This window comes from Sceloporus undulatus, chromosome 1 (genome assembly GCF_019175285.1).
Source record: "Sceloporus undulatus isolate JIND9_A2432 ecotype Alabama chromosome 1, SceUnd_v1.1, whole genome shotgun sequence".
NCBI classification, from domain to species: Eukaryota; Metazoa; Chordata; class Lepidosauria; order Squamata; family Phrynosomatidae; genus Sceloporus; species Sceloporus undulatus.
In genome coordinates, this window is record NC_056522.1 from 321,437,142 (window position 1) to 321,452,547 (window position 15,406).

Sequence of the window (15,406 nt, forward strand, 5' to 3'; positions counted from 1 at the left end):
CACACAATACTCTTATTTATACAACTATGCACATAATTTATAACTATTTTATCCATTTTGTGAAGGCATTTTAGTGACAAGCTATGCCTGTACTCACTTAAGAAATATCATTCTTCCAAAACCTGGAGTGTCTGGCTAGTGCCCATTGCAATAAAGCTAACTAAATAGCACTTTTCTTCTCTGAGTTGCTCAAGCTCCTCTTCTTGAAGGTCCTATTGTCTTTCACTTGCTTGTTCTTTATTCCTCTTCCCTTGTGAACCGCTTCAGTTTGCTTCGTTATTGTGCGATCATAGCAAATACAACATCTGGAGTCTTCTGAACTCAAGTATGACCTGACCTGACCTGTCTACATTATTTCTTCACCAGGCTCCACGGTTAATCTGTATGCTGCTTGCCTCCAACATATGTTTGTAGAAACAGAATACAAATCTCCAGAGCCAAGAAAAGTTGATATAGGATTAACTTTAATTACATCAAACTGTATAGGAAATATTTACAGACAGAAGATAAAGTTGTTGAACACATCAACAGTGTTGCCATGAAAATGTCTATAGCTTTTGTATTCAACGAACATCTCAATTTACAACTGTACAAACAGATATAGAAAACTCAAGTTTCAGATTTGATAGAATAATGAAATAGTCTTTAGCTTCTGAATACAATAACCTGGCAGTTACAGAACACATTTGATTCATTTTATTTTGGCATCAACTGCAAAATCAGGCAGTGTTTAAGAGTTCGCACTAGATACATTTGCCTTGCACACACGTTACAAACATTAAATGGTTTCTTAGAGTTGACTACAGGGCTGGAACAGACAGCCAGGAAGGGGCAATTTGAAGCCACCCTCACCAAAGACGAATTGGGGCCACAGCAAACACACGCTGTAGCCCCAATCTACTCAGGACCCTGAAAAGATCAGCTCCTATTTGGGCCTGGAAAGGGCTGCCTTTCCCAGCCCTGCCGCAGTCCCAGGGCGGCTTCAAGACACTCCAGTGGCGTGTGGCGTGTAAATGCTGTGCTGCTGGAACATCTTGAAGCCACCCATGTCTGGGCAGCCAAGCAGCTTCCGGGTGAATGGTGTATAAACGCTGCATTCCCAAGAATGCCTGGAAACGGGTTTTAACAGGCCATCTGTTTTGGCCCTAAAGTAAAGGAAGGAAGAATCTAATTCAATAGCATATGTTAGGACATTTGGGCAGGACAGTCTTCAAGTTTTGCTTTTTTAAAACTAGGTGCAGTAACAAGAGCAGTCAGTCTGAATGTACCTAGTTTATGGCAGCTTCTTATACTCCCAGAAGCAACAGCAGGAAGCTCATGATGAAGAGAGAAAGAACAGCCTTTTTGTCCAGTTTTATGTTGTAAATTGAATGGAAAATCTTCTTCAGTCTTTAGCATCTCCTACTCCATCAGCATTAATAGCAAACATAGCTTCTGCTTCTGGTAGGCAAGGAGAATCATAGATTTTGCATATCCTAGTTTCACCTCGACCTTTTCTCAAATACAACCTAAGAAGAACAAATGAATGCATTTATTCAAAGCAGGGCTGCTCATTTGTTAAGTAAAAAAGGATCTACAGTATAGCAATATGCCATCAAATCAATATCTGTAAATTCATGGCCAAGACCGTACATCAAACAGGGGGACTGTAGCCCTCTGCCCACACAGTCCTTTGTTCTTCCCCTGTCCAAGTAGCTGTCAAGCCAGAAGAAGGTCTGCTGATGCTGCTGTTTACCAGCAGGGATGAAGAGGAGGCAATTTAGATACAGCAGGAGCAATTGGGCTCAGCTCAGGGGGGGAAGAAGGATGCGCTCATAGATGGAGCACACCCTTCCTTTCCTTTTAGCTCTGAGCAGCTGCATCTTCATCTTCTGAATTGCTCACCCCCTTCCCCTGCCCCATCTCTCTGGTAAACAGCAGCACCAGCCCCTCTAGGAGCCTGAGAGTTACCTGGGTGAGATTTTGGACAGAGTGCAAAGGGCTAGAGAACAGGCCGTGCACCACACCCAAAAAGAAACATATGCACATAAGCCACATTTATACATCAATATATCACTAACAGGATGCTGCCTAATATCTCCCCCTGACCTCATAATAGTGAGGGAGGGTTCATCCTGATGTTTTTTTTAAAATGAGAATAAAACAAATATGTTAACCAAAAATTTAAGAAAAATTGAGGGAAAACAGTTAATAGAAATATCAGGTTATAATATAACTAAAAAAGTAAGATATTTAGGAATTGATATTACCACAAACAATGCAGATCTGTTTAAGAATAATTATAATAAGTTATGGAATCAGATAAAAAAAGATATAGAAAATTAGAAGTCCTTAAAATTATCATTATTAGGGAGAATAGCTTGCATTAAAATGAATATTTTACCAAAATTATTGTTTTTATATCAATTCCAGTTATACCAAAAGATAAACTAATTCAAGTATGGCAAAAAGATTTAACAAAATTTATTTGGATGGGAAAAAAACCTAGGGTGTGAATGAAAATATTACAAGATGCTAGAGAGAGGGGTGGATTGGCTGTTCCAGATTTAAAATTTTATTTCCATGCTGCATGTTTAGTATGGGTTAAAGAATGGCTGGAATTAAAAGATAAAAAATTACTGAGATTAGAAGGAGAGGGATTGACTTTTGGATGGCACGCATACATGTACTATAATAAAGAAAGAATTGATAAAGAATTTAATAATCATTGCATAAGGAAACAACTGCTTTCGATTTGGAAAAGAGTTAGAAAAAAAATTAGTGAAAAAATTACATTAGAAACTACCCCCCAAGAAGCATTTCTCTGGAGAGAGAAAGGAGTAACAAAAAATTGGCTAAGATATAAAGATTTATTAGTCAAAGAAAATAATGAATATAGATTTAAATCAGAAGAAGAGCTAATAAATCAAAATTACAAAATACATCGGTATTTAAAATGGCAACTAAAGGAAAGATTTAAGGCAGACCAAAAGGAAAATTCAATTGAGAAAGAAGAAGTAGAACTAGAGAAATTATTAAATTCTAACAATAAAAGATTGTTATCAAAGACATATAAATATTTATCAAAAATTGAGTTAGAAAAAGAAACAATTAAAAGTAATATGATAATTTGGGCCCAGAATATCGGACACAATATTGAACTGTATCAATGGGAATTTACTTGGAATAACAGATTAAAATATACACGTAGTCAAAATATCAGAGAAAATTATTACAAAATGTTCTATTGATGGTATATAATGCCAGAAAAATTAGCTAAAATATATGGTATTAAAAAATGAATGTTGGAAGTGCTCAAAAGATAGAGGAACATTTTTCCATTGTTGGTGGTCTTGTCCAAAAATTAAAAAATATTGGCAGGAAATCCACAAAATAATTAGTAATATATTGAAAATAAAAATAGAATTTAAACCGGAAATTTACTTGTTGAATATAATAGATCAAAAATTAGAAAAAAAGTATGGCAGAATAATGTTTTATTTAATTACTGCAGTAAGAATAATATTGGTTCGTAAATGGAAGGAAGAAAATATACCAGAATTAAAAGAATGGATTGAAAAAATATACGAATTGGCTGAAATGGACAAATTGACACGGCTATTGAAAGACGAAAATGTGGAAGACTTCTATAAAGACTGAAAAGACGTGATAAGCTACTTGCAACAAGAAGGAGAAGAAATATTTACAGAAGGCTTTAAAGACTAATGGAAGGAAATTATATTTATACATAATTTAATAGATAGATAGATAGATAGATAGATTAAAAGAAAATGTGTTTAGATAAAGCAGCCATGTAATATGATGATATTTAGAGTTTATTAGAAAATAGATAAAGTTAAGATGTAGCAAACAAAATATTAAAACTAAGAAATAAGTTAAAAAGGATCACAAACTAAATTATAAATATTGTCCTCGTGCACAAGAAAGGAAGAATTGTTTTTAGTTATATGTTATAGAAGGTGTTTAGATAGTTATTAGTTGTTAGAAAGGTTAGAGAGAAAGAAGAGAGAAAGGTGTTCTATGTTTTATGCTAGTGTGAGTGTTTGTATTTTCAGGTATAAAGTAAGTTGAGACAATTTAGTTAGAATTTTTTTTCTTCCTTTTCTTTCTTTCTTTTTGTGTGATTTATGTCAGTTTAGGTTCAGTTCATGTTTGTGTTGTATTGTCTATATTTTCAATCAATAAAATTTAAAAACAAAACAAAACAAAAACAAAAAGTGGGATATAAATAAAAGTTTTATTATTATTTATTATCTGTGGAGGTCTTTAACCGGAAGTTGGACATCTTTCAGGAGTGCTTTAGTTGTCCATTCCTGCATGGCCAGGGAACTAGATTAGATGGCTCTTGCAGTCCCATTCAGATGTAAGACTCTATGGTCCAAAACACACTGCAGAAATAATCCAGTTTGAGACCACTTTAACTGCCCTGGCTCAGTGCTAGGGAATCTTGGGAACTGTACTTTATTGTGGTACCTGAGCTCTCTAAGTATCTCACAAAACTAGTTCCCAGAATTCCCTAACACTGAGCCAGGGCAATTAAAACAGTCTCAAACTGGATTATTTTCTGCAGTGTGTTTTGGATCTATGGCGCATTACAGGCCGCCTAAAGGGGCGGCCTGTATCTGGCCCTTTCCCCGCTGGATCGGGGCCTCAGCTGCCACAGCGGCAGCCTCTGAGGCCCCGATCCGCCGCTTTCCAGGCCGCAGGGAAGCGGCAAAAGGCTGCTTCCCCGCGGCCTGGAAAGGGGTTTACTTGGGGCTTCATGCTCCAAAGACACCTGACGGCGGCGGGGAGGAGGAGAAAGGGGCCGCTTGGCCCCTTTCTGCCTTGCGTCACTGGTGCAGCCATGTAGATGCTGCGCCAGCGACGCAAATCCTGGAAGGAGCTCCGAAATGGAGCTCCTTCCGGGGCTGCGGAAAGAGCGCCCCAGGTGCCCTCGCACAGTGCGAGGATGTCACTTCTGCGCCGTCCTCATGGTGGCAGCAATGTGTATAGGGCGCCGCCATTTTGTACGTCCTCAGGCCATACTAGGGTTAGGGGCGTGCGTAAAGCACGCCCTTTCCTTACCCTAGTACGTCCTGAGGACGTATTTTACTCCCGTTTGTAATGGGCCTATGATTCTAATAATCCTTGGCCAGGGCTGACAGTTACCATAGTCCCAAAGGTACATAGGGCCAGGTTTCTTACTCCTTGCCTTAAAAAGCCAGACAATGGCTCTTTCCATACTGCTAGACTCACTACAGAAAGCAGAGAGATTAAGAGCATGCCTCCTTCCTCATACCAGAGAGAGCAACTGGACAATTAAGTTTCTTATCCCAGGAACACAGAGGCTCATATGTTTAACAGGCCTGCAATTCCTCAACCTCCACCATGTTCTGGAGGCAAGATTCAGGGCTGTTTTCCCCTTTTGAAGGAGAGGGAGAAATAAGATGATGTACAGCATCCTGCCTTAAAGAGCTAGTAACTTGTTAAGGATACCAGGGAGAATGAGGCAAAGAGGTTGATTGTCATTGGACACTAAGTAAAGGAAAACCTGCAAGTATACAAAATGCTCATTCACATTCAATTTGCAATTTTTACTTAGGCAAAAACAGTCTGCTCTACAATGCAACAACACTATATCCCAATGTGCACAATTTAATCAGATCCCAAAGATCCACAGCTGTTCAAACCACATTGTAAATTCCCCTGGTTAGCTAGGCTGTTACACAATAACACTGGGCTTCCAAGGCTCATCTGCTGTAGCTCTTTAGTCCTATGGAGGCTTCTGTGAACAGAAAGGGAAGAGACACAATTTCCACAAATTCCCCTTTGAGCTCCTGGAACTCACATGCCATCTCTGGAGGAGAATCTGAGAGCTGCAGGAGCTATGGAAATTCACAAAATGTGCCTCCTTCCTCCTTATATTAATAGAAGCCTTGATCAAAGGCACTTCCATGAACCAAGGAAGGATACAGGGCAGAATTCTTAAATAATAAATTATTTTTTAAAATGTCAGTTATAGGGATTATGGAAGTCAACTACTCCAACCACTGGAAATATACCTGTGGGGACAACAAAATATTCCAGTGAATCCTTTGATAAACTGAAGTCCTACATTCATATGTGGTGGGATGTGTGTTGAGAAGTTTTGGGGTGAAGTGATAACAAAGAGTAATAAAATTATAGGCAAGAATGTTCATTTGAGCAAAGAGAATTGTATAATACTAAATTTGAAGAATAAGGGACTGAAGAATAATGAAGAGAAATCAATAAAGAATATATTAAAAGCAACACAGGCTGTTATAGCATCAAGATGGAAAGAAAGTAAAAATTGGAACTTCGCCAAGGTAGATAAGTATTTGGCAGATAACCTGTTGTTTGATATTATTAGAGACAGAAGATTAAAATATACCGGAGAAAGGAAAGTAGAAGCTTGGAATTTGGGTTGGGGAATCCTGCTTGAGAAGGTTAAAGGGAATACGGAGTACAATGAAGTCAATAATGTAATTAAATCTCACATACTGAATGTTAGGTATTAATTGCAAACAGTGTATTGATTCTAAACTCGATAAAGCCACATGGGAGGCGGGAGTAGGGAATGGGGCATATGCAACATTGTATATATGTTAAAATAATTTAATAAAGACATTGCACAGAAAAAAAATTAATTACTCCTTTGATAAATTCACTGTAATCCATCTTGTATCCTAATTCTTGGGAGAAAGGCAGCATGTAAATGAAATCAGTTGCCCTGAGCCTAGGTTAAGTATAGAAATCAAAGAACGTTCTTCTATTTTGAAGAACAGTATCTATTTTAATGTTTTTTTAAAATGAAAGCAAAGATTCCAAATTGAACTCTGAAACCATATACATTTCTAGTTAGATAAATAATTTATGCTTAAAACAAGATAAGGATAAACTAATAACACTCCATCTTACCTGGTTGTCGAAGCATGTGCGATAATATTTCCTCCAATAGGCTTTTTGGGATCTGCAGCAAACATTGCCGCTCCATCCACTTGTGCTACCACCTGATTTGTGATGACTACTGCTACACCAAACTGAAACAGAATGGCAGGTAATGTATTATTTCACATGAACAGAAATTGCTACAGGAATCTCTACAGTTATATTAGTTTGGACCACTGGAAATGGGAAGAAGCATGACACGAGTCTAAGAACAGTTTACCTCATCTGCAAGTCGAAGCAACATACGTAAAAATCTGGCCAAATGCATCTGTCTTGCTGACAGTTCACCTCGGCCAGAATAATCTGTCCTATAGAGGGCTGTGGCACTGTCCACTATCAGCAAGGCATATCTGAAAGAATAGAGCAGATTAACATTGTTAAAGCAGTAATTTTTTTTTTTGCCTCAAGAGATTACTCCTTTTTTTGTGCACAACCTAGCCTGAACACTTAATCTGTCAGAAACAGGCTATATCTTGCACCTCCTCTTCACTATCACGCAGCCATGTTGTCTAGCACTAAAATCATGTCTGAACAAAAGCCAATCACTCAGTGAAAACAATTTTGTTTTCTGTTTTTGGATTCATCCAGTTCCACATCCATTAAATCCTGCTGTTAGGCAGACACTCCTAATTATGAGTAATCTATTCTGTACAACTGTCCCTTATATCTCATTATAATAATACTAATGGCAATGGTCAAAGGTGAGACAAGTTCTTCCAGCTGACAAAAATAATCTGCTACATAATGTATCTAAAATACAGTTGCCCCTCTGTTTTCATGGACTTGAAATCCACATCCCTCGCCCATTCAGAGGCGGAAAATGGAGGGGGATAAAATAGGGTGTGCCTGTAGCACGCACCGCCACACAAGCCAATGCGGCTTGAAAATTAGCGATTTTTCATTTTCACAGGATGTGTGTGTGTCCCAGAACAGATCCCCTGCAAAAACGAAGGGGCGACAGTAGTTTCCTTCTAATAAAGGTGGGAGAAGAGTACTGTTTGGAATTCAGCATGTCAGTAGCAGGGAGATGAATACAACTGACAGGCAAACTGATTGGTAATATTCAGAATACGAAAAAGAATTACTGTATTTTCCAGCGTATAAGACAACTGGACGTATAAGACGACCCCAACTTTTCCAGTTAAAATATAGAGTTTGGGATATACTTGCCATATAAGACTACCCCTCTTCCAACGCACACCAAATAAACATTAAAAAAAAACATCAGATTCAATTTCAATATGGTAATTTTTATTCAAATGCTTATGACATGCAGGTACTTAGCAGGAAAACTTGTTGTATACAGAGCCTGCTTGGATTGGTCAGCTCTCCCTGCCTGCCCAGCCCTCCCTGTCTCCAAGATTTTCTTCTATCGTACTTGTACAGTGCCGCCCTTGCTTCTTTCATACGGTTGCCACATATGGAGGGGATGCGGCTGTGGCCGTTTTTGGGCTTTCCCCACCATATGCGGTGACCGCAGATCCTCCAGTCTGGCTCAGAAGTTTCAGCACCCATCCTATAAGTCGACACCTGGCATATAAGACGACCCCCGACTTGAGAAGATTTTCCTGGGTTAAAAAGTAGTCTTATATGCCAGAAAATACAGTATACAGTGGTGCCTCGGGTTACGAAAGTAATTCGTTCCGCGGCCGCTTTCGTAACCCGAAAAGCCTTCGTAAGCCGAATTGCCATAGGCGCTAATGGGGAAAAGCCGCGTTTCGTGCGAAAAAGCCGAAAAAAGCACCAAAAATTTTCTTCGTAACCCGAAAAAACATTCGTAACCCGGAACAATGATTTCCAATGGGATTTTTTCGTATCCCGAAAATTTCGTAACCTGGGTATTTCGTATCCCGAGGTACCACTGTATATTATTTTAAGTTAAGCAATACAATTTGGAGCCATAGCTATATTAGACTAGAATATCAGCATGCAAAGGGAATTTATTTCAAAGACTTGGTCTGAGGAAGTAAATCAAATTTAGAAGCTTATGCTACAAATTCTCTCACACAGTTAGTGTCAAAGGTGCTATAAGATCCCTTGAAGTAATGGAAGCTTGCCATAAAAAAAATGAGGTTTGGGGCAAAGATGGATTGTTTCAGATGGCATGTTTGAACATCAGAAGTGAAGTAAACAAAGATGCCATCATCCTGACAACTTTTAGAAATAAAGTGTAGCAACACTAGTCTCTTATTTGTTAAACAATGAAGAGCTCTTTGTTACTTTTGTACCTTATTATTTTTTGTTACTTTTGTTACCTTGATTCAGTCATCATAGCAGATGCCTGGTAAAGGAGCTGGGTCTGATGGTCTGTGTTAAATGCTCGAGCATATGCCACGTTATCAAGCACATCACTACCAGATAAGCCATACCTAAAAAAGAAAACATATCCAACAAATGAAAATTTGGTGCTGTTTTTAATTAAATTAAATTTTAATTAAAATAGAAAATTATCTCCTTTTTTATTATAAAGGAATTCTTAATAAAGCAACATTTCTTCTAAGGTGTGCCTTTGTGCTATCAAAGGTTGCATTTCTCTTCATATCCCCTCCATTGTACCTCTCAAGTGAGATGATGGACTTTGATTTTTCTTTTCTGATGTACGTTTACAACCTACATTTTCTTCAGTTCCTTCCACAGAAAACATAGAGCTCTGCAGTTCTACCCAACAGAAGTAGGAAACATATAGCCTGGCATATATACCAAGTTCATATTGCAAAAGCATATGATTAGGTCTGATGACCTATGTGAGTTCCCATATGGTTACAGATCATTTTACAGTTTTTTTCTCTCCTCCTCTTCCCTCAAATCCAAATTCTCACTGCTTCCTGTTCTTGTTATTTTGACAGCATTGATTAGACGTTACTATCATCGTGTTACATGTTTGTCTTTTGTTGTTGTTTTTTGTGGGGAGGTGTGTCAGAAGTCCCAATAAGCCATCTCTAGTATTTAACTTTTTGTTCATTGCATTGCTCAAGTCTCCCAACTACCAGTTGTTTAAAATCTTTATTAGCATCACAGAAGACATTTGAATTAATTGTTGGAATAAGGAAGTTGCCTTATTCTGGCAGGCCTATCCACCCAATCTCTTATAGGAGAGTTAAAAATACTCCATCTCTATTTGTAATGATATGTATTTTAAATGACAATTTAGTCAATACATTGTATTGGTAATGGTATATTGTTTTATTGAGTGTGTTTTATATGACATTGTAGTTTTAATCTTGTAATTGTTGTTTTTATTGTTGTAATCCACACCAACCAGAAAATACTAACACATCTGACTATACCTATTAATGCTTTAAAAGTCATAATGTAAGCCAAAAATGCAGTACACAGCACATCAAAGCACACATGCAATTACATTCCATTTTCCTTGAATCAGCTTTTGAGGTGGTAAAGATTTTTACTTGCAGTTCAGAATGTACATGTGTTTGCAGAAAACTATTTGTTTACCTAGTAACAGCATTATAAACATTGCATATTGCGGTAATATATAATTTAACTCTTTATATAATCTAACTAATGCAAATAATACAGCAATTTGAATGACATTTAAGTTGGTTCAAGGAAAATCATGTTTACTATTGAATTTCTTATGTTTTTCTCATCAGTTGACAGCAGATGGCACTGCACACTTCTAAAACAACTTGGATGCAACACTTATGATTCACTGGATATCTTTACAGACCTTTCAGCCACAGCAAGCAGACGCTCTGGACGGAAAGTGCCTTCTGTGTCAATGTACATGGCTTTCCCTTCACCACCACCCCGATCAATAGGGAGCTGAGAAAGACAAAACCAGAATATTACAAGAGTGCTTAGAACTCTTAAGTGTAGCTGCATCTTCCTATATTATGCATAGTTTATATATACTTACTATATCTGGAGTACTGTCTGAAGAAAAATAGACCCAAAAAAACATACACACACACACACACACACACCAAAAGGGCAAAGACTGATTATTTTGTTTGGAATTCATGGAGTAAAGCCAGGTAACATTTTTATAATGCCAGCTAAAATGGAAATTTGGAAAGGGCTATTTAAAGACCAATTAGGGTCTCTCCTACATTTGACAGAATACCTCTGGCTTGCCTAGAATATTCTGCCCCAAATCCCTCTCCTTACTCACTGCAGCAAATTTTGGAAGTGACAGGCTGCTCCCTTCCCACGTGGTTCCTGAACTGGTCAGCAACATCACAGGCGCAACTCGCTTGTGAGGCATCCAGTCTTGTGAACCTCGGCACAATTTGCCAGGGATGCTTGCAGAGACCACATGGGAAGGCAGTCACCATCATCAATGTGCTTCTGGAAAACCCTGAGTAAAAGCTAAATCTTTTTAATGTGGGCAAATGGTGAAAATCCTGAATCAGGTCTGGACATTGTGTAAACAGCCCAGATCCAGTTTGGGGTTTGCACAGTGTAAACAGCATGCAAACAGTCCGAGGGGAATTTGAGATATATAGTTAATGTAGACAAGCCATAGCAGAGCCATGTCTGTGGTAAGTATTAAGTGACTATGATATGCTGTTGTTGTTGTGTGCCTTCAAGTCATTTTGGACTTATGGCAACCCTAAGGTCACCCTATCGTGGCATTTTTGTGGCAAGATTTGTTTAGAGGAGGTTTACCATTGCACATATCACATACTTTCAGCCTCAGAGAAAGGCAAAGTCACCCAGTGTGTTTCATGGTTAAGTGGGGAAGTGAACCCTGGTCTCCATAATAGCAGTCCAACACTCAAGCCACCATGCCATACTGGCTGATATGAGGCTAGATACTTTACAGAATTTCTTATCCATTGGTCATGCTCTAATGAATAATATGGCATAATTTAAAAACCTCATGAACAGATTTCATTCAATGAGACTTCCTGTCCATTTAAAGTTAGCTGAGAAATATAGTCCATAGTCCCTCTGAGAGGTATTATCTGCACGGATGTAACATTTTTTCAGGATCTAAGCTGGGGGTAATTGTTGGTGAGGGCAAGAGCATTCTAGGAAAAAAGATGGAATACAGTAAGAATCAAGCAGTGAGAAGTATTTTTATTTAAATATTCCCTAGATTGAATGGTGTTTTTCAAATTTCAGCATCTTTCAAAGAGAGTTCTGCACAACATACTATGTAACAATTTAGCTACTTACTTGACAGGTTACTGCAAGTGTGTGACATAACTGCGTCTTGCCTGTGCGGAATTCTCCAAACATTTCCGTTATAGATCCTGTCTCTATTCCTCCTTGATAAGAAAAAGACTTAAGTATCAGACCCATCTCAGTAATCCTATTTGCAACAAGTACACATCACAAATGTATACATTCAAGCTCCTAGGAACCTTACAGATCGCTTTGATTTCTTATTTTTTAAATATGACTTATGCTAAATTATTGCTTCGGAGCAACATCCAATGTAATTTAGTAATTCCCAGATACATGAAATAGTGGACAGAATTTGGATAATGGGAAGGTCCTAAGGGCAAATTAGTTCTTCTTATACTATGAAAAGTATTTAGCATTATACAACGAGATATGGATTTGGGGGTGAAGTTACTGCTTGAGTGTTGTTGTTGTTTTGCTGAATTATTTTTGCACTAAATACCTGCTACAGAATGTGATATATGAGCCAACAAGTTATAAAACGTTTTTGTGAAACAGTGATGCAATCATTTGAAAAGAACTGGCATTCACAATAATGTAATCCTACTATGTCTACATGGAAATAAACTGCACTGAGCCCAATCAGACTTACATTCAGATTAACAGATGTACGATTTAGTCTAAACATGAAGCTCTGCACTTGATTTTTGTTTATAGTTTGCAATAAATAAAACAAAGACTAAAACAAGGACTAATCATATCCAGATACACACCTTGAAGGAGCTTGTCAAGTTCTTTGGATCCAGTAGTGATTTGAATGATCTCTGACCTCCGTTGATGAAATTCTGTTGCTGTTGTGAAGCCCATTGGAACTAACTTTGCTGCTTCTGCCTGAGGAAAACAGGACAGTTGGAATACTGAGTAGCAAAATGAAATAACACTGCATTCGTATATTAAAACTCTCATTTACATTGCTATAATGCATCCTTTACAAGTCATGCTATAATACAATAGGAACAAAGAGGACAATCATACTTTACTTGAAAACTTTCAAAGAGCATTGTTCAAAAGAAGTAACAAACAGAGAAAAAGCCATGTAAATAGTATACATTTTCATTTTCTTAATAGGCTTAGATGTAATCACCAGGATTTTGTCCGCTTTGGCTTCACTGATGCCTTTAATATTGAGCAATTCCTTCTTTGGCGCATAAGCAACAGCTTCAACTGTGTGAAATCCAGCTTCTTCTAATTTCTTCACATCATTTGCATTTATGCCACATTGCTATACAAAACAAAAGTATGGTTATTCACTAGAGCATACTGAAATGAGAGACTTGAATGCAAAAAGAAGATGAGGTACTTTGAATGCAAGTTTTGGAAGAAAGGTGGGATAGAATTGTATATAAAAATAAGTAACATTTTAATATGATGAAATATACACTGTGATAATATATACAATAAGTTGTATTCTTAGCTCGTCTGCTAAATAATGTGTACTGTAATAAAATTCATCTACCTCTGTTAAGGATTAGATTCAGACCTGGAAAGGACCCCAAGGATCATCTCTAGTCCAATCCTCACCAATGCAGGAATCCACCACTTTCAGGTGCCTTCTGTGATTAGACTACATTTCATACTTTGATAAGTCTATATTTCCAATTCTAACCTTATTGTTTTGATGAAACATCAGATGGAAATTAAATGTATGATTATTGTAATATACATTTCATTTCAAGATGTTGTCACTTTTGATCTTTCATAGATTAGACTAGAAAAGACAACGCCAGGAACCGAAACTAGATGACACATGACTTCCTGTCGCCATTTTGAGAAGGACTACAGAGGAACATTGAGATATTTGGGGATCATGGGGGGGGGTTCTGTGAATGGGGCTAGCATGCTTTCCTGGTTTCCACATGTTATGGGGATTATGTGCATGTTTTTCAGGCAAGAAACACAAACATATCATCATCATCATCATCATCATCATCATCATCATCATCATCATCATCACGTACCTCCAGCCGCGAAATGGGTTGAGGCCCGAAGCTTTCCTCCTGTGTTGATGCGTCTATGCTTGTGTCGCTCTGCATTTGCATGGCCATGGCAGAAGGTATTGCTTCCAATGAAACAGGAAAGCCTGATAAGTGAAAGGAGGTTTCATGCATTGGTTTTGACGCAACAACACTCAGTTCAATGATATTTTTATCACACAATGAGCTCTATCAACACTTCTTGCAGTTGCTGTGTGCCTTGAAGTCATTCCCAACTTAAGACAAGCCCTGTCATGGGGTTTTCTTGGCAGGACTTGTTCAGAAGGGGTTTGCCATTGCCTTCCTCTGAGGCTGGGAGAGTCTGTCAGAGAGCCCTGGCGCCTCCCCAAACTACAGATCCCAGGGTTCAATAGGACAGAGTTGAAGTGGAGTCTGTGACCGCTTTAAGTGCCTCGGCTGAACCTTGTGGAACTCTGGGAATTGTAGTTTGTTGTAGGGCCCACAACAAACTACAATTCCCAGAGTTCCACAAGGTTCAGCCGAGGCACTTAAAGCGGTCTCGAACCAGATTATTTCCCCAGTATGGATGCAACCTTGACCCCTTTCCGCTCCTCTCCTTCTTCTTTTCATCACAGTTTACCTCGAGGCCTGTTGTTCTTTGGGTCCAGAGACCCTTCCGACGACGACTTTCCCTCTTCCTCTCAGTCCGCAAATTCAGAGGAGCCCGCCACGGCGTCACGTGACCGGAAGTAGAGACGCGTCAGCGGCCCAGCAGCGAGCAAAACGGCCCTCTCCTCCTCCTCGAGACCCCCCTCCCTCCCTCGCGCATGCGCACTGCCCCTATAACGGTAGAATTCAAAGGTATAGCCCTATTAGGGAATTTTGGACTTCGGCTCCCAGAATCCCAAGCTGTTGGCCAATATGGTTGAGGCTTCTGGGAGTTGTAGTCCAAAATTATCTCAGAGGGACCACTGGGGCCCAAAACACACTGCAGGAATAACCCAGTTTGAGACCGCTTTAACTGCCCTGGCTCAGTGCTGCTAGGGAATCCTGGGATTTGTAGTTTATTGTGGCACCAGAGCTCTCTGACAGAGACAGCTAAATGTCCCACAGAACCACAGTTCCCAGAATTCCCTAGCATTGGTCTCAAACTAGATTATTTCTGCAGTGTGGATGTGGCCTTGAAAGGCTGGTTATGTCTGCCTTTAATCAGGATGACTAGACTTTCTCCTTTTCCAAGACATGTCCTACATTGCGCCTTCTGCCCAGGAGGAATTTCACAATGTCCTGTTTTGAGCATGATTGTACATTCATATTGGTGCTTTTAGTGTTTATTAGGTCATCGTGTCCTACACCCATCTTGGGCGTCC

At 38.8% G+C, this 15,406-nt stretch overlaps 1 protein-coding gene across 1 annotated transcript; it reads right to left on the bottom strand.

The window, feature by feature from the left end:
- Positions 1 to 463: 463 nt before the first annotated feature.
- On the bottom strand, positions 464 to 14,796 carry RAD51 (RAD51 recombinase). The gene is made up of 10 exons (XM_042447194.1): positions 14,677 to 14,796; positions 14,061 to 14,182; positions 13,187 to 13,324; positions 12,816 to 12,933; positions 12,094 to 12,185; positions 10,640 to 10,734; positions 9,207 to 9,320; positions 7,172 to 7,301; positions 6,922 to 7,043; positions 464 to 1,508 (listed from the first exon to the last, which is right to left on the bottom strand). Exons 2-10 carry the CDS (start codon positions 14,145 to 14,147, stop codon positions 1,385 to 1,387), a joined length of 1,020 nt encoding a protein of 339 aa, XP_042303128.1. The 5' UTR covers positions 14,148 to 14,182; positions 14,677 to 14,796; the 3' UTR covers positions 464 to 1,384.
- Positions 14,797 to 15,406: the final 610 nt, after the last annotated feature.

Bases quoted from the DNA above. Each gene is read 5' to 3' on its own strand.
- RAD51 (XM_042447194.1), bottom strand. From the start codon at position 14,147: ATGGCCATGCAAATGCAGAGCGACACAAGCATAGACGCATCAACACAG. The intron at 10,735-12,093 runs GTAAGTAGCTAA...TGTCTTTCTCAG, and splicing joins CACTTGCAGTAACCTGTCAA to CTCCCTATTGATCGGGGTGG. The intron at 7,044-7,171 runs GTAAACTGTTCT...ATTCTGTTTCAG, and splicing joins TGCTTCGACTTGCAGATGAG to TTTGGTGTAGCAGTAGTCAT.